This window comes from Diabrotica virgifera, chromosome 2 (genome assembly GCF_917563875.1).
Source record: "Diabrotica virgifera virgifera chromosome 2, PGI_DIABVI_V3a".
In the NCBI taxonomy this organism is placed as follows: Eukaryota; Metazoa; Arthropoda; class Insecta; order Coleoptera; family Chrysomelidae; genus Diabrotica; species Diabrotica virgifera.
Genome location: NC_065444.1, coordinates 265,320,060 through 265,344,117, shown reverse-complemented (window position 1 = coordinate 265,344,117; position 24,058 = coordinate 265,320,060). Strand labels below are relative to the sequence as shown.

General features: G+C 34.2%; 1 protein-coding gene across 7 annotated transcripts in view; it reads right to left on the bottom strand.

Annotated features, from left to right (window-relative positions):
* LOC126880622 (supervillin-like) overlaps nt 1–24,058 on the bottom strand; it is a 668,543-nt gene that overhangs the window by 27,312 nt on the left and 617,173 nt on the right. For all 7 annotated transcript variants that reach the window (XR_007696656.1, XM_050644630.1, XM_050644629.1 and 4 more), the window contains 4 exons: nt 18,221–18,443; nt 13,971–14,069; nt 8,813–9,130; nt 4,822–6,146 (listed from right to left, as the gene is read on the bottom strand). Coding sequence is in view for 6 of the 7 variants with exons in the window: in XM_050644630.1 (XP_050500587.1) it covers nt 4,822–6,146; nt 8,813–9,130; nt 13,971–14,069; nt 18,221–18,443 (1,965 nt within the window). In the remaining variant the exon portion in view is untranslated. The remainder of the gene's footprint in view (nt 1–4,821; nt 6,147–8,812; nt 9,131–13,970; nt 14,070–18,220; nt 18,444–24,058) is intronic.

Genomic DNA, 24,058 nt, shown 5'->3' with positions numbered 1-24,058 from the left:
TATCAAAACAAACAAAAAAAAAAGTCAACAGATGCAGCAAGACAGTTTAGTAATCATAAAACTTTAAAAAGGGTAAACCCTGTAGTTGGCTGTATACCTTCGATAAAACAATGTGGAATGAAGTAAGCACTTCTGTTGTATGTAGGCATATGAATTTATTAAAATTCTTAAAATTTATTCACGAGGAAGTGGAAAATGTACAAAACGTTTTCGGTCAAACTGATCATCATCAGTGTAAAACTGGAAATAAGTAAACCACTTAAATTAAAAAAGAAAGAGATGGAAGGACGCAGTAGCCAGCGATCTACGCAAATTGGGAGTACAGCAATGGGAAATAGCTGCTCAGGACCGACAACAATGGAGGGAAATAGTAAACGCGGCCAAGACTCACAGAGTTGTAGAGCCAAATGATGATGATGATGATGACTTAAATTAAAAAGCAAGAGGGTGAAATTTTGACAATTGAAAAAATAGAAAATGTGGTTACTTAAGGCTATGGGTACATAATTCGCAAATATTTTACGTGTATCCCTACTTTTTCTGTCTTTACACGGCAAATTACGTGTAGTAAAATTCACACTGGTGTGAATATGTAAACATTACTAGAATGTCATTCTACTTGAAAATGTCATAATTAATTTAAAGAGATGGCTTTTGAATGTTCTTGGATAACTGTTATTTTTATAATTGCAAATTATTAATTCAGTTAATAAATGTGATAATTTTTTCACTAACTATGTTTTCAGTGATTGTAATAATTTATTTGTACAACAAAAACTAATGATCAATCGAGAAAAGAGGAAAAGTGTTAAAGTGATTTTTTAATAATATGTTGCTATTTTGGAACGCTTACAATTTTGAACATCTCTAACAACAAAATACTTGGATCACAGGATATATCTGATGTATTCTCTGCTTGGATCTTCCACAAATAATACACAATAAATAACTTTTTATTAAGTTCACGTCTTAAATCAATTATTTATCAAATACACTATATTATATCAATAATATTTAATCAATTTCTCAAAATATTCCCGATGCAATGTCAAATATTTAAAATTGTCACTGATTGTCAGTGTCTGACTGACAATATATGCTGACAATATTATATTCGGTTGAGTGCGTTGTAAGACAAAGACAGATTTGGAAAATATTACCACGGCATTGTGTTCATTTTTTTCAAATCCTGAAAAAACCAATAAATATTTTTGAAAAATTTAAACGCAGAATGAAAGACTAAATTATTACCGAGGGCCGAAAGTCCCTTAGAATAAATAAAAAGTTTATTATGAATGAGATATTTGAAATTAAAAATCACACTAAATTTTCTCTTAGTTTTTTCACCCCTGTAACTTATTAAAATAAACATTATAGAAGTTCTCAGGGACTTTCGGCCCTCGCTAATAACGTAATCTTTCATTCTGCGTTTAAATTTTTCAAAAATACTTATTAGTTTTCTCAGGATTTGAAAAAAATGAATCCCCATTTGAATAGCATTGCAGCCGAAAATACGTACCGATCCTCTTATGTCCCGTGTACAAGTAATTGTAACTAGCCACTTCGATAGGTGTAAAAACCTCTAAATTACATTATTGTTACATTATAAACTTTAAAATCTTAAGACATCGACTTAATGTAGACTAATTTTTAATATATAATGTAACAATAATGTAATTTAGATGTTTTTATACCTATCGAAGTGGCTAGTTACAATTACTTGTACACTGGACGTAAGTAACCACATTTTCTATGTTTTTAACTGTCAAAATTTCACCATTTTGCTTTTTAATTTAAGTGGTTTACTTATTTCCAGGTTTACACTGATGATGGTCAGTTTGACCGAAAACGTTTTGTACATTTTCCACTTCCTCGTGGATAAATTTTAAGAATTTTAATAAATTCATATACCTATATACAACAGAAGTGTTTACTTCATTCCAGGTTGTTTAGTAATCATGTTATATAGTCTGTGAATTTGATGCAAGATGCAACCAAACATCTGGGAAGTGAGATAGTGAAAGTACTCTTTTTAAAAGCGGTTGGCAAAAGAGATAATGGAGATGGGTTTTATGATGTCAGAGAGAATAAACTGAGACAGAGAAGAAAATATGAACACAAACGTAGGAAGAGAAGATATTTATAAGAATATATATGAATATAACAAGTGGTAAAAGCCTGCATAAGGAAAGGAAATTTCAATGGAACATAACCTAGAAGATAGCAAGTACACAAATTGATCATAAAGATGTACATAAAATAACCTAAATTTCTCCCTGATGGGAAAACGAGAAACCAAATAGACCATGTTCTGATTAAAAGAAAATACAATAGATCCATGACTGATTGTCAATATTGTGACCATATATTGGCAATAGTCAAACTTCCCAAACAAAACAAGAAATTCCCAAACAAGCAAGAAAAGGAAAACAAGGAAAAAATACCAAGTAGAGTATACCAAGTATAAAAAGAACAGAGGAACAAATAAACAAGAGATTGGTAAGAATAATGACGCGTACAATAGAGAAGGAATGGGAATAGCCTAGACAGAAGTGGCAGACCTTAGCATTGAAAAAACAGAAAAGAGAGAACACTGGTTTGAAGAGGGCTGCAAACGAATCCTATCGCAGAGGGACAACGCAAAAATGGAAAATATTAGAATACAGAAAAAAAGTAAAGCGCATTGTAAAACCAAAAGGAGAGAAGTTAAACGATTATGTAGATGTAGGCAAAAGAAGGCATTACTAGAAAAACCAGTAGAAATAATACAAGGCAACTACGTACAAAAAGAAGGAATACCAGAGAAACTGATAACGCTAACTAATGCACTCAACAAAGTCATTATAGAAGAAAACCTTTCAAATCAGGTTAATGTCAATAGAGGATTAAATCAAGTTGCGCAGATAACTTTCTGGCGCGTTCAAGAATAAAACGTCGAAAAATGTTCACAAAATCAACAAAAAACCATTTATACTGAAATGAGAGGGGAGAATGCAGAACAAAATCAATGGATCAATCCAAGGACGAATGAGAGAGAGTATAAATTTGGGAAAGTATCCAAATTTGAGTGCCTTGCTGAGTACCAAAAACACTTGTTGAAAGGTAGCAAAGAGGTAGGATCATTAAATGCACTGTTTAATGCAAAATCGTATCCAGAGCAACGAAGATTCGAACTTCTGAAACAATAGTGAGACCAACGGTCTGGACTAACAAAGTTAAGAGATTTGTGAGAGTAAAATCTTGAGAAAAGTATTTTGGTGTTATAAAAGAGGCTGACGGGGAATGGCGCAGAAGAACCAATCAGGAGCTAATGGAGACGTATAATAGACCCAAAATCACACAGAAAATCAGGGTACAGACAATTAGATGATTACGACGTATTTTACTAATACCAAAAGAAAGAAACGTCCTAAGAGGTTTGCAAACAGGGGAACAAGGGAAGAAAAGAAGAGGGGGGTCACGAAGGAAGTGGTTTACTGCCGTTCAGTCAGAGATAGACGAAATGGGAATAAGGGACGGAAGAGAATAAGTGACAGACGGGAAAAAGTAATAAAAATGGCTTTAGTAATAACAATAGGTTTGTTCCAACCCTCAGATTACCGTTCTCGGAATGGTTACGATTATGAGCAGTAACGAAAAAAAAATGAAGCAATATTTACAAAAAATAATTTAGACATATACATTTCTAAGTTTCTTTTAGTTAGACAGGGCGTAATAAAAGATATTTCCACAGAATTTTCAGTAGAGTATGTTAAAAACAGAATCAAAATGTACGATTTACACTGTAAATTTGAAGTCACAAGATTAAATCGGAGGCAAGTAGATGAAAACGGTACACAATACATTCCAACAAAAACATGTATAGTTAGTTTTAAGTCAGAAGTGCTACCAAAATATGTAACAATCAACAAGGTACTAAAGGAAGTCGAACCGTATAAACAAAAGGTGCTACTATGCTTTAATTGTATTCGATTCGGACATACAGGTGGGCAGTGTAAGAGCAAGCTAGGTGCGATAAATGTCAAGAATCACATAACTCAAAAGAATGTAAAAAGACCGATCTCACTCCAAAATGTTTTAATTGTTCGGGGGATCATTTTACTACAAATTTAAGCGCGTGTCAAGAATTTCAGCGTCAAAAACTTATTAAAGACGCTATGTCTTCCAATAATATTAGTTATCAAGACGCCAACAAACAGTTCCTCAGAAACGCTTATGCAAAAGTAACATCCATTAATACGGAACTAACTACAAATCTCTCCTGCCTCAAAACTTTCCCTCCATTATAAATCCCAATAATTATACACCCACCCAGCTCCCATCAAATTCAATTAACAAAATGTCAACAAATAATATATTCTACAATAATAATTCAAATAATACAAATTCTCGAACATGTAAAAGACAGAGACCAAATAGTCCAGATCCAACATTAATTTTGCATAATGAAATTATATCTTCCCCTAGATCCCAATTACCTACAGGAGGGATATTAGACAGTATTAACTATAAGGGAAATATTAATAATAATCCAGTTGCATCTCCTTCAGACTTGAGCATGATAAATTTAATATTAGAATAATTAGTTAAAGAAATTGTCACAAAAGTTTTAGTAACAAAAAGTATAAATTAGTCAAATTAACTATAAATGAAAACTCGTCATCACATTCTCAGACCTCAACCATGCAATATTTTTTTAAGTATGCGTTACTGCGCATACGCATAACCATTCCGAGAATGGTAATCTAACGGGTTGGAACAAACCTATTAGGAACTTCGTACCAAATAAGTTTTAATAAAATATTATATAATCATACACACCTGCTTGTCCAATTCCACTGTGAGGAAAGCTGCAGTGCCTTTCTCATTCGTTGACGAGTTACTTCCCTGCCAGCAGAAGAAAATACACCTGTCCCTCCCTACAGCCAAGTGTTTAGACGGATCTCCACCTAACCTTCTCCCCTTAACAGTTTGCCTGAAATCCCACCGAAAGATGTAACTGTCGGCGTCATAAAACTGACCTAAAGACTTTTCGGGCAGTTCTTCGTAACTGTTTTCCAAAATTCGCCAACCTTTTATCTTCAGAGACTCGTACTCAAAAAGTCGACTGGATTCTTCGTCAAAATATGAATCTCCACGGCCTAAATGCGTGTTTTTTTCAACAATCAAATCTGGTTCTTTATCTTTTTCTTTAACCATCTCGACGACGTCACATGGTTTAATGTCAATGGAAGCGCTCACTTCTCTGATATTTTCGTCGCTCCTTACTCTAATGACCCTAGAAAAATCTGGCCAGTCTAGGAACTTCTCTCTAAAAAGAACAGTTTCGCGATGCTGCGTTATTTTGGCAAAGAGAGACCATTCGGGTCTCTTGTCGGCTTTAAGAGGCAACGACTCTTGTGCTCTCTCGCCTAAAATGGAAGCAATATTCAACGGACAAATATTGCAGTCAGAATAGTTGTACCCCTCAAACCACATTTCTTTAGCGAGTTTCAGAGCTAGATTTTTTCTGTCCAGGACAGCATTTTTCCCACTCCATACGTACATCTCCGAACCAAAATCAAAAACTATGATATTAGTATCTTTCAACATTTCAACTTTTGGTATAGTTCCCCAATATTTCTCGTATGGTGCCAATTCGTCGTTTTCTAAGGTGTATATCATGTTGGTGTGGAGTATATTTGATTCGTAGGTTTCGTCTTCGTCAGGATGTCCAGCTCCTACAGTATCTGGTATACTGTCCGCTCCCAAAATCTTCCAAAATTCCAGAGCGTATTTGGATTTATCTTTGCTGCTAATACTGTGTACCCTGTTGACTTTACATCCCATGTCTCCCGTCTTTTGGATATGGTTGACTATGTCGGAAGTCCTGGATTGTTCTATCACATTCGAGTAGGCGCCCGTATAGGTGTAAAGAGCCTTCGAAGTGACTAAGATGTAGTTGTCGCCTTCGTTAATACTGCTGGCGTTTGGTTCCACTAGCCTTGTTTGGATGTGCCTTCTACCTTTCACTTGCAACAGCATCACGTCTTTCCAGGGTTGCCAACCGATTGGATTTGTTGATTTCTTCAAGGCGACGGATTTGAAGTTTTCTGTACTTGCCAAACCGGCCAAGGCTTCTAGGGCTTTATTAGAATTTTTGGCCACTAAAAACAAAAAAACAGTAGTTAAGAAAACGTACATAATGTATATGAAAAACATTATTAATGAAAAAGAACGAATTACTGTTTTAATGATGAGGGGCTTCATCGATAAAAAAGATCTTTAGAGAAGTAGCAAACTTGTTCAACGATACTTTCCCAAACCATTTTCCTATCCGTAATGCGACGGTACAAAAAATTGTAGAGAGCTTTGAGGAAACTAGACGAGTAAAAGATGGCACTCGAACAGATAGACCAAAAACTGTTATGAATTAGAATAAAATTTTAGATATGGTGCAGTTTCGTTCAAAATTCACATACCTCTTCACGCAGAGCTTCACAAATACAAGATGTAGGTCATTCATCAGTCTTGTGTGTATCACATTAGTATTTACACTGTGTGAGAATGTAAATCGCCAAAATTTAAGGTATTGGAGTGAGGTAAATCTACACTGGATACGTGAAAACCATACTCAAAGACCACAAAAACTAAATGTAACAATAGTGGGTGCTCAGTTGATTGGAGCTTTTTTTATAGGAGGAAATTTAACCAGCGATAATTATGAAATGCTACACTTAGAAATGAAATTGTACAGGGATATTCACTATATTTTCACCCCCCTGTAAACTGCGTTATTTACAGAATTAGAAAAAAAATGTAACATACTAAAGTTATTCGATTTTTAAAAATGTATAAACATTTTCAATTTCTTTGCAACACGAAAATGCAGTAGCTGCAATATACTCTGGTTAAATCGGAGAGTGCAGGAAGAGTTAATGCCGGTTTCGGAGGTCTTTTCTTCCTCATCAGTAGTCCCATATCCTCTTCTCTCCGATTTCTCCAGCTCCACGTATCATACTTTGGGCCCTTCCGAATTGCAAAGAAAGAAATGTCACGGATCAACTAAAGCCATCTACCGAAAAACAAAGTAAGTTATCAATCGAAGTAGCACAGAAAACGACAATAAATATCGTCTCCATACCACCAGATTAACAACAGGTGGAATACTTTCTTTGGTTACACCTCCTGAAATTTTCAAAATTTCGATTTTTAAATTATGATTTTTTCACATATATATCGTCATATACTAGTGACGTCATCCATCTGGGCGTGATGACGTAATCGACTATTTTTTTAAATGAGAATAGGGGTCGTGTGCTAGCTCATTTGAAAGGATATTTAATTCCCTATCCAGTAATATAAACATTACCGCGATCATTTATACAGGGTGTCCAAAAAAAGTTTTAAATTAAATTAATTGACACAAAAAGAAGAATGTATGTAATTTATTTAATTCAAAATACATTCTATTGCTGTCAGAAAACAGAAATAAATGTTTATTGAACAAATAAACATTACTTTTCACTTAACCTTTAACTACACGCGCTGGCGTATTTTGTACGCCAGATATAAGAATTCTACTGCAAATATATTTAAAAATTTAATTTTTGACCTTGTTTATCTCTCTAACCTATCACTGGAATGAGCTTTACAATTTGGTTTTAGTTTCGTTATAATCGGCGTTCTGGGAAGGTCGTAATTTACAGTTTATTATTTGTTGTTTCCGGTGGTAGACAATATACACCACGATTATATTAATATAAGTAGTAATATAAGTATATATTTCAATTGTTTTTTAGTCATTATGGCACAAAATATATTTTTCTTTATAAACAATACTTCTTCTCCTGTAAAAAATCACATTTCAAAAAAAATTTTAGTAATTTTATTTATCATGGAATCCAGTTATTCCATGATTCCAGTTATAAATCCCAATTGGCTTACTGAGAAGGAACTCCAAGTATTCACTTATGCCGAATAAGGTTTATAACAAACAACTAAGTGTATTTTTTCAAAAAAAAATTAACAAATCCGCTGTTTTTAAGTGTATTTTCTTGTGGCGTATAAAGTACGCCACGCGTGTAGTTATGTTATAACTTGATGCGCGGGTAGTTAAAGGTTAAATTCAATATTCAAGCTGCCACCCATCTGCCTCTTGGCAGTTTGAACATTGAATTTAATCAAAAAGCAATGTCTATTCGTGCAATAAACTTTTATTTCTGTTTTCTAACAGCAGTAGAAGATATTTTGAATTACATACATTCTTCTTTTTGTGTGAATTAATTTAATTCAAAAAAATTTTTTTTGGACATCCTGTAAAAATAATTATCTTGTAATATTAAAATTAATATTCTTAATATTAAAATGTTTATATTACTGAATAGAGAATTGAATAACCTTTCAAATCAGGTATTACACGACCCATATTCTCATTTAAAATGTACGTCGAGTACGTCATTACGCCCAGATGGATGACGTCACTAGTATATGACGATATATATGTCAAAAAATCATAATTTAAAAATTGAATAACTTTTATATTTTAAATTTTTTTCTAATTCTGTAAATAAATCAGTTTACAGGGGGGTCAAAATATAGTGAATAGTCCTGTACCTGCCCTGAAAAACAGGTTTGGAGTCAATTTTAATGAGATATGCTTTCAGTAAGACGGAGCTCCAGCTCATTTTGGTGTAAATGTTTGACTTTATTTAATCAGACCACCTCGTATTGAATGGCGTCCTCGTTCACCTGATTTTAATCCTAAAGATTTTTTTTTCGATAATCGAAAAGTAGAATTTATAAAACTAAACCCACAAGTAAAAATACTTACATTTCTCAATATTAAGTCTCTTTTTCTCTCTCTCCGCAACTCCAGTGATAACTTCGGTATATTCATCCGAGATATCCGATCTGGCAGCAAGAACTTTTATAGGATTTTTGGAAGCGCCTCTCCTCCTCTGGACTTGCACGTTCTTCTTAATCACCAACAACGGTTGTCTTTTTATGGCATCGAAGTCTTCCAGAGACACGTCCAATTGCTCTTTGTTGTCAAAATGCTCAAAACTCTTGAAGAACGATTTGAAGGTGGTATCGTCGTCTGGTTTAAGTACGGATACTGATTTTGTGACATGTTTGCTGGTTTCGGTTTCTAAAATAACAAAATATGTTAAAAATATAGGTAGGTATAATAAAAAAACCAACAAACTAGATCAGAAAGATATTGAAGAAGAAAATTTGCTCATTGTGCACGCTTACTCTTCATGAGAAACTAAATTTTAACATTACAATAACATAAATTCAACATAAGAGAATAACATTAACAATAACATAAATTCAACATAAGAGAATAACATTAACAATAACAAATGTAATTTAGTGTCTGTAATGGGACTTCACAACAATTTCAGTTGAAAATACGTCTGACGTTTTTAATAGAGACTTCTAAACTTTGGCAGTTGTTAGTGGCCATATTACTGAAGCTACATCTAGCAAATTAGCATAGAGACTACGAGCCTTTGGGCATGGAGTCATACATGCGCATTAACACGACTCACGGAGCAAAAAGTCACCTTCTGTGGCAAAAATGTGACATCTGAGAATATCATATCAGTAAAAGCAGTTCCCACAAATTATATCCTTGCAAAAATACAACTAAACACCGGTTACTCCACAAAGATTCTTTAAATCTAAGCACCAACATCGGGTCATATCGAGGAAGAAATGTACCTTTTAAATCAGGAAATGTAAGAAAGACTGAAGACAGTAAAAGTAATAGCTATTTGTATAACAAGGGAGAAAAGTGCTACTTTTCCTCCCGAGAATTAAGTTTACTGCCCGACACGTAGCGGAGGGCAGTAATCATTCAAGGGAGAAAAAAGGCACTTTACTCCCATGTTATACATATGATTTTTCCACCTTCCTCAAATAACAAGTCATTTTTTCATTTTTACTTAATTTATTTATGTAACTAACCAGTGGCGACGCGTGACTTTTTCTAAAGTGTTACCAAAACCAGATACAAAAAATCTTATTAAAAAAAATGAAGATATTGCTAAATGTATATATATATATAGCTTCAATAATATCATTTTGTATATCACTTGAAACTCTCGAAAAAACAGTTGATGTTTCTAGATGTTGGCAAAATTTTTGATCTTTTTTGGCAATTAATGTTAACAATTCCCTGTAATTGCCTCGAATGTCAGAGCCGTCGCCCTCAAAATGACCACGAAACGCTAATTCTTGTTCGGCCAAAAAACATACGGTACATATCTATTATAAGTGATCTAAGGATATAGGAGTACCTATCTATTTTTTAACAAACTCATTATGTTTAGCAATATTTGCTTTAAATGCTTGGTTAAGAGAACTTTTGATTCTTGTTTTGCCAAACTGAATCTTTTCATGTCTCTTTTTTAAAACTCTAAAACTATTTAAATCGTGAACCTGGTCCACCCATTTTTCTGTAAAAACCAGAAGACATGGCCAACAATACAGTCTATTTTTCTTGCAACCACATAACCAAGGATTTTCACTGTACCAACTAAATTTAAAATATCGAGCTAATTTTTTAAATTCCTTTTTTAAATTGTTTAAAATAGGTCTTTCATTTTCAATAATCTCATTTTATTTTTCAATCAGAATTACTTTTCAAGTAGTTGATCGATTACGCAGCGACACTCATCCATGGTGAACTGCACGCACACTTTTTATTATAGGTACTGTTAGCAAATTTAAATCTGGTAACAGCCCTACTGATATACACAGCGCGCTTACGCCCATCGCTCCTTCAACATTTTCACTAGCCGGTCCCGAGCCGCCCGAGCGACAGCGAGATAACCATTCATTGTCACCACAAATGAGACTGGTAACAGAATATAATAAAGTGCAACTGAGTCACATAAACTCGCCAATATTTTCGTGTGTCTGGCTATTTACTGAATTAGGTACTATTAACACATAATATAATAATATATTTCTATTGGTAAAAATAAAATAAAACAATAAATGGAATTATTCATCGTCATAAAATACATATTTATTTGCAAGATTTTTAACTGTTACCAATGGTAACAGTGGTTACATGGACGCTTCGCCAGTGTAACTAACCAACAAAATTTATTAAAACTAAAACTAACAAGTAGGTAGGTACAATATAACTGTCAACTGTCAAATATAAGTCAAATTATTAATAGGTCTGTTCTAGCGTCAGTTTCAAACGGTTTAAAACCATCAGGAACATGCGCATTTGTTTGATGACGTTCAAGCAAACAGATTACTAGTTCGAAACTACTGGTCGGGCGTTCTAACGACAGTAAATTTTGATTTGGAAATTGGCGTCAAACGGTCAAAAGAGTTTGCGGATTTTGTCCGGATTTTAAGTTTGTGCGTTACGCAGTGGAATTATTTGTTTGACGTTTACAAATTTTAAATGAAAGTAATAGGTTTTGACTATGTTACTTAACATTATTTACGTTTATAATATTAATTTTTAATATATAGCATAAATCTTGAAAATTTGGATACTTATAAGAAAAATGTACATATTTCTAATCTAACCTCAAAATTATAAATGAAAACCAACAATTTGACGTTGGTATTTTACTCCGATAAAAAAGCGTTCTAGCAAAAAACAGTTTGTGGATGGAACATGCGCAATAAAGCAGTACAATAATTTGGTGTCAAACCATACAAAACTACATGCTAGAACAAACCTATTGTAAACATTGTTAAATCAAAATAACAATTTACTGTTTTTTACCATTCTGCAAAATACAGGGTGTTTTATAAATAAACGTTAAAATGTATAGATACTTACGTAATAGAAAATAGATATTGTACAGGGCGTCAATAAATTATATTTCATGAATGAAATATCATGACGACACTTTTACTTTTCCTCCCTAGGGAAGAAAAGTACAACTTTGCTCCCTACAATCAGATCCGGAAAAGTATACTTTCGGTAGAGGTAGGTGGAAAAAAATTTCAAACCTTCGACGCGCCCAATGAATGAACTTGACTTTGAAAAAATATCAGCAGTACACAACGAAGCCATAGTAGACAGAATAACACAAGCCCAAGACAAGTTTGAATTCAAATAAAAAAGAAGAAAAAATTAGTAAAGAACCGAAAGAAAAGGTGGAAAATCGAGTAGCACAAAAAAGACATGTACTTAAATGTTGACCCACAAGAAACAAACACCATAAATAAAGAAATCTCTAAAGCTATCAGACGAGACATTAGAAAATACAAGAACAAAGAACAATAATTATAAAAACTATAAAGTATGAAAACATTAAGGAAAAAAACCAAAATTGGCACAAAGAAAATCTTCCAACTTAAAGACAAAAACGGAAATATACGTACTCTCAGATAGACCAGGCATATTACATATAGTGGAAAGTTTCTATGAAACATTATATTAAAGCAAAGTTATTCCAGCGCTCGTCGAACAGCACATACGAAAGGGTCTAGGACATTTCGGCGTCGCCGTTTCGGCGTGGCCATTTCGGCGTGGCCGTTTGGGCGTAGAGCCGTTTCGGCGTAGGCCGTTTCGGCGTCGGCCATTTCGGCGTCAGAGATTTTATTTTAGTTGACTAAATACCTACATTGGAGTCTATTAGTAAGACATTAGATTATACCTACGTTACTTTTTTAGAAATTTAAGAGGCTCTTGATTTATATCTATACCACACTAAAAAAATATATTAAATGTTATTTTTTCCAACTTTTGTAAATGTAAGCTATTTAATTGCACATAATTAATTAAAAAATTAATATATTATATATATTATATATTATACAGTACAATTTTCAAAGGAGGAAGACCTAACCCTTCGGTCCAAACCTAACTTTCGGGTATTATTTTACATCTTCTAAAATTAAAATGTCGAAAATTGTTCTCCTGACTCTACATTTTTTGTTAAAGAAAATTTCAGACTATCATACATTAACAACTATTTTTTTTCTCTCTCACTTTGCCAAAGTATCTGTCGCCGAATCAGCCGGCGCCGAATCGGCGGGCGCCGAATCGGCGGGCGCCGAACCGGCAGGCGCCGAAACGCCGACGCCGAATCGCTGGCGCCGAATCGCCGGCGCCGAAACGGGCCATCCCCATGTAGGGTTATAAAAATATACATTCTGCAAATATTTTTGCTTAAAAAAGATATTTTAACAATATTAAAATTCTCCGTCTATATACCATATAATGTATGTCTAATTAAAGTTGAAAAATGTCAGTTATCATCTAATTAGCTCTGGGACAATTAAGAGAACAGCAATTATTATTAATATGCATTAATAAAAAATCCAATATAGGTATTTGCAGAATAAAATATAACAAAATGTTTATAAAAGAAATATATTTAGTTTATTTTTCTACTTGACCATTAATGTTAAAATTGTGTGACCAATGAACTCCAATGTATTTAAATAACTATATTAAAAGATTTTTTTCCAAAAAATTGCCTGACAATAAACCTCAATGTAGGTATTTAGTCAACTAAAATAAAATTTCTGACGCCGAAATGGCCGACGCCGAAACGGCCTACGCCGAAACGGCCTACGCCGAAACGGCTCTACGCCCAAACGGCCACGCCGAAACGGCGACGCCGAAACGTCCCATTCCGCATACGAAAGGTACAAATTCAACATAGTGTCAAAAATATAAAAGAAAATAGAGCTCCAGGGAAAGATAGTGTAGTGTGTAGTCACGAAGACAATTAAACTAGAAGATCAATTTTTGATCCACTTTTTAATCTATGTCTTCAACGAAAACCATCCAAATAAATGGAAAAATTTCTGGTGCAAAATGATGGATTCTGAGCTGGCGTGTCATCGGTCCATATGTCTTTGATAACGACGTTGACCAGGTCATCACCGTCAACGGTTAGTGCTATGATTACCAACTTTTCTTGGCTTGAATTGGATGATTATGAACACCATGAAAAAAATATTTGATATATTTGACCATTAAAAATAATATTTACCTGTTTTGGATATTAAACTTGCTGAATATGAAAGGGATTTACTTCTAGTGAGATCAAAGTTACTATTTTTTTCTGGAGACGTGGGTGTTGAATCTGGACCTGCAAAAAATATAAAAAAATAAGCAAATGTAAAAAACCACATCTAAACAGAAAGCACTATTAACCACTTGCAACTTTTAATACATACTTTCAACAGGCGCCATTCAAGAAACTTATTACATGAATCATAGGAAGTGTTTTATTTACTACCTTAAGGTAGAAACTGAAATATTTTTGGTGATTTTTTATTCAAGGTGAGAAACTATATTTGTCTTTCTAATTACTGATAACAACCATGTCTATAGTATACAGTATACCTAACGCTTGAATGTTGCGAAACAATCTTATACTGTACTAAATTAGACTTACTCGAATTTTTTGTCAGAAAAGTCTACACAAAAATTTAAATTTTGTTGGCAAAATCTTGTGAGTTAATAAACATTTATAAGTCATAATTTCCGATAGTTTTTCACATGATCACTTTTACACAGACTGATAAATAAAAAATACCTATTATAAATGATAAAAATGATCTACGTTAATAACATAAAAAATTTGTAGTATGTATATTTTTCAGGCCATAAAAATGAAAAGACCTCCAATGTAATAGAAATACTGAAATGATGGCATCTCCCGAGGTTAAATGTTCTGGAAGCAAACTGAGCTTCCTTTCGGATTTCCGGTTTAGAACTATTTCAGGGGGAAAACCATTACATGTTAGAAAAATTAGCACATCAAGTAATATATGAAGGATTAGGCTTTGGAACTAGAAATGAAGCTGGAGATGATATGCTTGAGTCATCAACAGCATTAGATATAGCGATTGTTAACATATTGTACTGATTTACGCGGTTGACTTTACTATTTTATTATTTATGTTTTTAGGCACTAAGTTTAATTTAAATAAAGGAAGACTTACTTTATATTATTTTATTTTACAACACTTATTTAATTTATTTAATACTTACAAACAATTCAAACTAACAGATTTAATTTATTTACAATCTCAAATTTATGATTTTACTAAATAAAACATAATAATTCCAATAACTAATACATTTTAAAATACACGGCGAACAACTCAATTCGAAATACAATAATTATTAAGCGTCGATAACTGACTGCCTGTTAAATGAGTCTCTCGTTCTTATATACTTCGGTATCCCTCGTTCCGAATGCCGTGGAAAGGAATGGTGTTCTCTGGTGACGACGAGAATGTTCGGAAAGAAATAGGCCAGGTTGTGAGCGGCCTATAAATAGTGTCACAATATTCTTTAAAAAAAAAGAAATTCAACGTATTATGTACACAAGCGAACAAAAAATACTTGAGTGTAAAGACTGCAAGGTCCTAGTTAGTGAAACAGTACGCAACAACTTAAGTTGTTTTTGCTGGACATCGAAGTAAAAAAGCGAAACTCAACCAAAATATCGGAGAGGGCCACAAAAAATCAAACGATAGATGAGAGAGAAAGTCTATTCATGATAAAAATTGTAGAAAAAATGTATTGGAACATTAAAGGAATTCTAATACAATTTGAATAGCTCCTGATTACTCCTGAATAATAAACAAAATAAGTGCATTCCCACCTTAGTATTTTAGTTTAAATACAATTATTCCCCATTAGATCGAATGACAATCTCTAATGGTTTAATAAAAATTATCTAATAGCATAACCGTGAATGTTAATAATGATTCTGTATGTTATACGTTTCTATGAATTTTCCGGCTGGATGCTCAGGAATTTCAAGTAATTTATATTGTGATCACAAATGATATATAATCGAATTAGTATTCATTTCGTTCTCGTTGAGCGATAATGAGGCTTCCAAGATGGTTTAATAGAAGCATAAAAATATTCTGATAAGCTTAAAAATTATGTAGGTACATTTTGTGAGCAGTTTCACTTTCAACACCAACTTTCTTGCAGAGTTTATGTAGTTTGTTACCTATACGAGGAACAGCTGTAAAAAGAAGTGACTGTCAGCAAAATTGATACAACGTTATAACGTTACGAGTATGTAAGTTTGAAGCCTTTGGATCCCTTTATTTGGAACTTCTTTGTACATAAAAAGACAATGGAGAATGGAAAGTAGCCAGAAGATACCTATCATCTTGCCTACTATTGGTGTCATTTTGAAGAATCTCCTAAGAGAACATAAAACAACTAAGATATCTCCAGAAAATTTTTGGAAGATAATTTAACATTCCAGATCACATAAGGCTCGGCAACACGTAAATAATTCTTCCAGAGCTCATTTCTTTTGATACCGGAAGTGAGGGGTGTATGGATTAAATATGGACAACAATAGGAAAATCATCAAAAATGGTACAAGGAACTTCTGAAAAAAAAACTGAAAACTAATGAAAAATTATAATAGAGGAAACCCTCGATGAAACTTAGCCATGAAGGAAAATTATTCAGGAAGTGAGAATGAGCGGTGAAACAAGGAAGGTGAAATAAAGAAGGTTTTAAGTATGTGCTTAGTGAAGCAGAGTCTCGACAGAGGAATATTTGGAAGCCATTCGAACTGGATTCAAAGGCAAAAACCAAAGGCAACCAAAAGTTCCATTAGGCTGGTTGTTGCTGGCTTGTGCTGATAAAGATAGTAAAGTTACAGTTGGTAAATTTGAGAAGTCGGGAGCTGCAGCTGCAAGGGTACATTTCACGGAAGACTCAAAAAGAGTAACATTCTTATGAAACTTTGCTTAGGCTTTCGCCTCTTCGCGGTGGAGATGCTCCCCTTTTTTGTAACGGGAGCGTGGAATGGGACGAACACGAGCAATGCCAGTTGTAAAGTGGGTAGAGCGGCGGAATTGCTAGTGGAGTCGGAGGAATTAAAGATGGGCTGAGAGTTTCTTTTTGGGAAGGAAAGGCTAAGTTGTCAAGTTGTGATCAGGAAGGTATATACCTTGAGTGTTATCAGCTATATATTAGAAACGGCTGTTGGATCAACATTTTTGGTTTGTAGCTTATATTATCTCGCAATATCCAAGGAGAGTTGCTTATCAGGTTCGTTCCCCGCCAAGTGGCTGAAAGGAATGTAACTTTTTTCTTGGAATGCCTGGTGAATACATGCCCAATGCCATACCAAGGGGCTTTTAAGACCTTTTGCTCTGTTGTTGGCACTGTCTATTGTGCGTGGCACATATCTTTTGTTGAGAGACCGGATCCTGTCCTCCAATGTGGGGATTTTGGCAAGAGGGTGGATTAATACTGACGGATAATCTGCAGATTACCTCATTCATTTCCTCAGAGTTTTTCTTTCTGTAGCTAAATTGATGTTACTTTGGCTGTTATTTAGCGAAAAATAGATACATGTTTTGTACTCGATAACTGGTCTTATGGTTAGGTTAGGTTTTGTAAGTGTGCAGGAGAGTTTTAGAAGAGGTATTTTCAAGTTTACCAATCAGTGTACCTAGGAAATTAGCTCTTCTTCTTAGTATCCCCAAATAGGACACCGAAGGTCTGAAGTGGAGTCTTTCTCGAAGAAGCACTATCTGGTTTCTCACATCTTCATAACGAGGAGTGCTAGGATATCTGAATAAGGTAACCAAGAGTTTTGTAGGTGTTAGGTGTAACTCTTCATAAAGGGTGTTCCTTGCTCTTCTTTACGTGCCATCTCCGTGATGGAGGTTGACAATCATCATGGCTATTCTGATCTTAGATGCTGCTGCTCTGAATAGTTCGATTGATGTGCATCTGTACCATTCCCTCAAGTTACTCAACCTGAGATGAGAGTCTTCTCCTTCCCACACTTCTCTTGCCCTGGATTTTCCCTTGTATAATTGATTGAAGTTTGTTGTAACTCTCATTACGCATAACATGCCCCAGATATTGCAGCTTTCGTGTCTTGATGGTTTCCAATATTTCCATTCTTTTGTTGACTCTTCTCATGACTTCGTTGTTTGTTACATGCTCGGTCCATGATATCTTCAGGATTCTTCTATACACTCACAGTTCAAATGCTTCCAACTTTTTAGCAGTCGACAAGTTCCATGCTTCTGTCCCGTAAAGCAGAGTCAAGAAAATATAACACCTTGCCAGCCTAACTCTAAAGTCTAATTTCAGTTCTCTTACACAAAGTACCTTTCTCATTTTATTGAAGTTGGTTCGTGCTTTCTTTATTCGAAGTTTGACTTCTTTGGAGTATTGGGTGGGTGGGGGGTTAAGTGAGTGTCCTTTAAATATTGCTAATCAAACTTTACTTACCATCCTTCAGTTTAAACCTCTTCGCCTGCGGGGTCCTCTTGTTGCTATCTGTGGCCGCCGGTATATTAATCGTAGGAATCGTCTGCTTAATTTTCTCTCCCATCTTTCCGGCGACGGAGAATTTTTCTGCGTCGGATTTCTCCACTCTCGATTTCCAATGCCTAGACGCCGCATCCAGCTCGTCTTTCTTCGACGCCAATAAGGATTTTTCAGAGAGTTCATCCTAAAAAAAAAACAAAAAAAAAATAACATAACACCAAAGGATCGAATTACGTATTTCAGAAGATATTTTTAAACATTATAATTTACTTCTTGTTTATCAAAAATGTTTTCTTGTGGCATGTCTACATTACACCAATAATTTTGGCTCAATCCCATATGAACATAATACTTGATTTATACAGGGTGTTTCATTAATATTGTAACTGTAGAGTCCTGGGTTCAAAATGTTATGGTTTAATTCAAATCACCTAGTGCGAAAATGCTTTCTAAGGAAGCTAGAGCTCTTTGAAGAAGGCGTCTTTTAATTAGTTTTTTTTTAAATATCTCTAGAACGCTTCTACTTAGAAAAACGAAAACTGGTACGTCTATTTATCTTCCAGAGATACATCGATTCCATAAATTGCGAATTTCTAGTACCAGTCATAGGTGTCCCTTTTGGGTAGGGCAACGGTTATTTTATTACATAACTTTTTTGTCTCTAACTTTTAAGCATTCTTGACACTGGATTATTAAATTGTGAGGTATTCTAGTACTAAAAGGTACTCTTGCGTTAAGTCGTAGAATACACCGTTTTTCAGAAAAATCGATTTGAACATTTTTCGTTTTTTAAATATAAACAAAATTTGAAGACAAATAGTGAAAAGAAAAGAGAGCACATTTGGCACCCCACGTAGTTGTAAAATGAATAAATATTTACTTTGTGATATAATCGGTCGAACCATCATGTCTCTAATAGTAACAAGGTCCACAACCAATGGTGGCGTTAGACATATTAGTAGCTTGGGTAATTCCCACAACGATAAAAATTACAACACAATGTCGTTAGACCACAAAATTACCACGGCACTGGTTTTCTGGACCTCCGTTTCCGAGTTGGAAGCGTCCTCGTCCCTCATTTACCGACAAACGATGGGACAAGCCAAGACAGTCGGCGCTCCATTAATAGGGTGTTTGCTGTTTGTCCAATAATCATAAATCACAAAATTCTGAAAAAAATAAAGCTATTTCACGTTGCTTTGCTTCCCGTTCTTTAGTTTTCATCTTTTTCTATACATTTTTACAAGAATAAATTATCAAAATATTTGAGAGGTAAGTAAATTGTCGGTTCCGTATCTGTCCTCCGTCCAAAACTTCATCCAACTGAGGTCATCAGAAAACCTGTATTATCTAGGAAGGATATTTACGTACAAAACATAGAGAATTTTATACACAACTTGTCTTCCAACTTCCAATTCAATAAAAAAATTGCCTTAAGAAATGCCAATGGCAAAACAACCGACAAATTTATCTATGACATACAGAAACGGCTAAAAAACTTTGAAATACAGGAAACTTTGAAACAACTACAACTTTGAAAAAATGTTGAAATATAACAAGCACAGTGTCATAATATGTAACACACATGCTCATCTTTACTCCATATTTTATTGATGAGTCACAAACAGTGCTAAAACATGTTGAAGTATGACAACTGTGTCAAATGAAACATTATATGCTCAGCTTTCTTGTATATTTTGTTCGTAACCACGGTTCTTAGACTAGTGAATGTCTAATAATCGTGGTCCGTAACATACAAAAATTGTTAAAAAATGTTGAAGTAGGACAACCACGGTGTCACATATATCAACTCTATAATTCGATAATTAACATTAGGTTTGGTTTGTTCTAGCATCAGTTTCAAACGGTTTGAAACCATCAGCGAATAGTGGACCAGCGCGAATAGTGGACCAGCGCGAGTAGAGGGGATAACACTGGTGACTGTATTATGTTTTCTCACTGACCAACTGTTTGCTGACGGTTTTTGACTAGTTTGACTGTTTGCTAGAACAAACATTTTCATTGCATGCATCACATTGTTGCCACGTTTCACTGTAATTTTCATAATTTAGAGATAAAATGCCATGATAACAAAATTTCACATTTCACTGTAATTTTGGTAATTTAAAGAGAAAATGTGTACGAATAAAGTTAAAGAAATAAAAATAGTGTATTTGTTCGCCAAACTTATTAATTATTAATATTACAAACTAATATAATCTCAATAGCATAGTGTACATACAGTATGGTGGAAATGAAAGAAATAAATTCGTTATTTCGTAAGTCGGCGAGTTTAAAGAAAAATCCCGAAACAGGTAGATTTATATTTTTGATTTATGATTTTTTGGCATATTATACAGGGTGTCCCGAAAAGATTGGTCATAAATCATACCACAGATTCTGGGGTCAAAAATAGGTCGATTTAACCTAACTTACCTTAGTACAAATGTGCACATAAAAAAAGTTACAGGCCTTTGAAGTTACAAAATGAAAATCAGTTTTTTCCCATATATCAAAAACTATTAGAGATTTTTCTTGGAAATGGACATGTGGCATAATTATAGCAAGAACATCTTACAAAAAAATTTAAGTGAAATTTGTGCACCCCATAAAAATTTTATGGGGGTTTTATTCCCTTAAACCCCCCCAAACTTTTGTGTACGTTCCAGTTAAATTATTATTGTGCTACCATTAATTAAACATAACGTTTTTAAAACTTTTTTGCCTCTTCCTACTTTCTCGAAAAGCCAGTGTTTATCGAGATATTTTGAATATTTGTCGAATCCACCACATATTTGTATATGGTTAAGTACGATTATAGAGACCTGTTAATAATCTGTAAATTTATTTATAATTTACATTTTTAGGTATATTTTGAAAAAGAAGCTACATCTCGATAAAAGGTGACTTATGAAAAAAAGACTAAGAGGCAAAAGTGCTTAAAACACTGTGCTTAACTAATGGTGCCACAATAATATTTTAATTGGAACGTACACAAACATTTGGGGGGTTTAAAGGCACAAAACCACCATAAAATTTTTACGTAAATATATTGAAAAAGAAGCCGCATCTCGATAAAAACTGACTTATCGAAAAAATACTAGGAGGCAAAAAAGTTTTAAAAACGTTGTGTTTAACTAATGGTACCACAATATTGAATTAATTGGAACGTACACAAATGTTTGGGAGGGTTTAAGGGAACCAAATCCCCATAATTTTTTTATGGGGTAGACAAATTTCACTATAATTTTGTTTTAAGATGTTCCTGCTATAAGAATGATACATGTCCATTTTCAATAAAAAATCTCTAATGGTTTTCGATATATTGAAAAAAATCGATTTTCATTTTGTAACTTCAAAGGGCTGTAACTTTTTTTATGAGTACATTTCTACTAAGGTAAGTTAGGTTCAATCGAACTATTTTTGACCCCAGAATGTGTGGTATAATTTATGACCAATCTTTTCGGGACACCCTGTATATCATACTAGTGACGTCATCCACTTGGGCGTGATGACGTAATCGATGATTTTTTAATGAGAATATGGCTCGTTTGCTGGCTCATTTGAAAGGTTTTTCAATTTTTGGCTAGAGCCAAACTGCCGTGCTAAGCCCAAAGGCGGTAACTGATTTTTTATCGAAAATGAGATTGTTGTATTTCTACGTAGATTATAGGTATTTAGAATATTTTTACCAAGTGCTTAGAGTTGTAGAACTATTATAATGGGTATCTAGAATATATTTACAAAGTCTTTGGAGTTGTAGAAGCATTATAATATAATGAAACCTACCTAGAAATACAAAAATGTCATTTTCGATAAAAAATCAGTTACCGCCTTTGGGCTTAGCACGGCAGCAAAGATAAAAGGACTAGGATACGTTATGGCACTGACCAAGGAAACAACGGAGAGCGCTTCATTGGACTGTCTGGTAACCATGACCTAAACAAAAACAAGAAACTTTAGAATTGAAGAAACTTTGTTCCCAAATATAACAATCCACAAAGTATCGTGAAAATCGCCAGACGACCGCACTTATAATCAAATCGACTACATCGCGATATCAGATCATAGTGAGGCACAGATGAAGCCAGTAATCACTTCCTGGTGATGAAAAAAAGTTAAAAGATAGCCAGGAATGGATAGCCAATACAAAAGAAAATCAACGTTGAGAAACTACAAAACCACGAGACGCAAATAGAACTCGTACGAGAACTGCAAACCAAAATATAAGCTATCAACGTTTTAGACTTAGAGAAATATGTAAAGAAAGAGTAGATCACCGCAGAAACATGGTACAAAATAGATTGTCGCAAACACATTAATTTAAAACTACGAAATTCCAGAATGGAAGCAGAGAAGGAGCGACTTCAAGAAAGTTATAAGGAAGGCAATAAAGTTATCAAGAAGGCACCAAAGAAAGACAAAAGAAAGGTCAGAAAGTGAAGAAGTGCTGGTCATCCATGAACATCAAAGCATAAGACTAATATATATCGTCACTACATAACTAACCAACAAAATATATGCCATCCACCAACCAAGTGTAAATAGCAACGCAGGTGAAGACATAACATCTCCACAGGAACAAGTTAAAAGATGGCATAAATATTTCCGTGAGTCTCAAGTACAGGATATTTGCCAGTGGGTTTTAGAAGATGTGACTGAAGAATTCAATATTACAATAGACGCATTTGCGGCAGTAGAACAAATTGATGGCAACAATAATAATAATATCGTGTGGCATTTTTGCCGGGGAGATTCTTTCGGATTGTTCCAGCGCCACTGTATCTTTAACTCTGTTTGAAGTAACTAATCTCCGTTTCAAACATTAGAATCAGTACGGTTGTATATTGCAAGCGGAATTGCCATTCTGTGAATTATCATAAATAAATTTTCCTTTAGTATTTCACAGCAGTTAACAGCGATAATCTTCTAAAAGTACCTGCCTAATACTACCTTTCACAGCCGTTGCCGTTGAGAGCGGCAACATTATCAAGAAAATTCTCATTTAGGCCCTATAATTGGCCCTATCCTCCGCACACTGACTCTAATGTCTGACATGCGGTATAGTGTCGTATCACTAGAACCCAGTAGGACCAACGGGTTAACGTACCCTCCGTAGCACGGTGAACGGCTCGTATCACTTTTAGAAATGAAAATGTCGTTGTTAGCGCCGAGAATGGAACTCGTGCTCTCTGGCTTATGAAGCCAGTACCTTGCCGCTGAGCTACGGTCATTTACCGTTGATAGCAATGAGGACATATATATGATGTCCAGTAATAATATGATGATAATTTCCAATCAAAAACATTTCACTTTGGAGTAATCAATCAGTGTTGTGTTCTTAGAGAACAAACACAAACAACTCCAACAACCCAATTTTCAATTACCATGTCTCAAGTTCAACTTGGACTTGACAGAAGGTATCCAATTAAGAGAATGCGTCAACAAATCTAACGTAGATATTATTTAGAGGCAAAACTCACAAGCTGTAAGCAGATTGTAAGCAAATCGTAGACATGGCATAAAAATTATAATCTGCACAATGGTCCTCATATCGACAATGACGGAGATCATGGCCCGAAATAATGCAAAGAACACGAAAAAGTAAAACATAATCGAATTTAATGTTGAACTGCTTAGCAGAGCCAAGAGCAGAAAACACAAAAGCTTGTATTTAGATTATTTGATTTGATTTATTGATTTATTTGATTATTTGAAGTTGTATCATATTATCAAATAAAAATAACCACTTTCTAGTACCTTTAATTTTACCCAATCAATTATTTATATTATTCACTG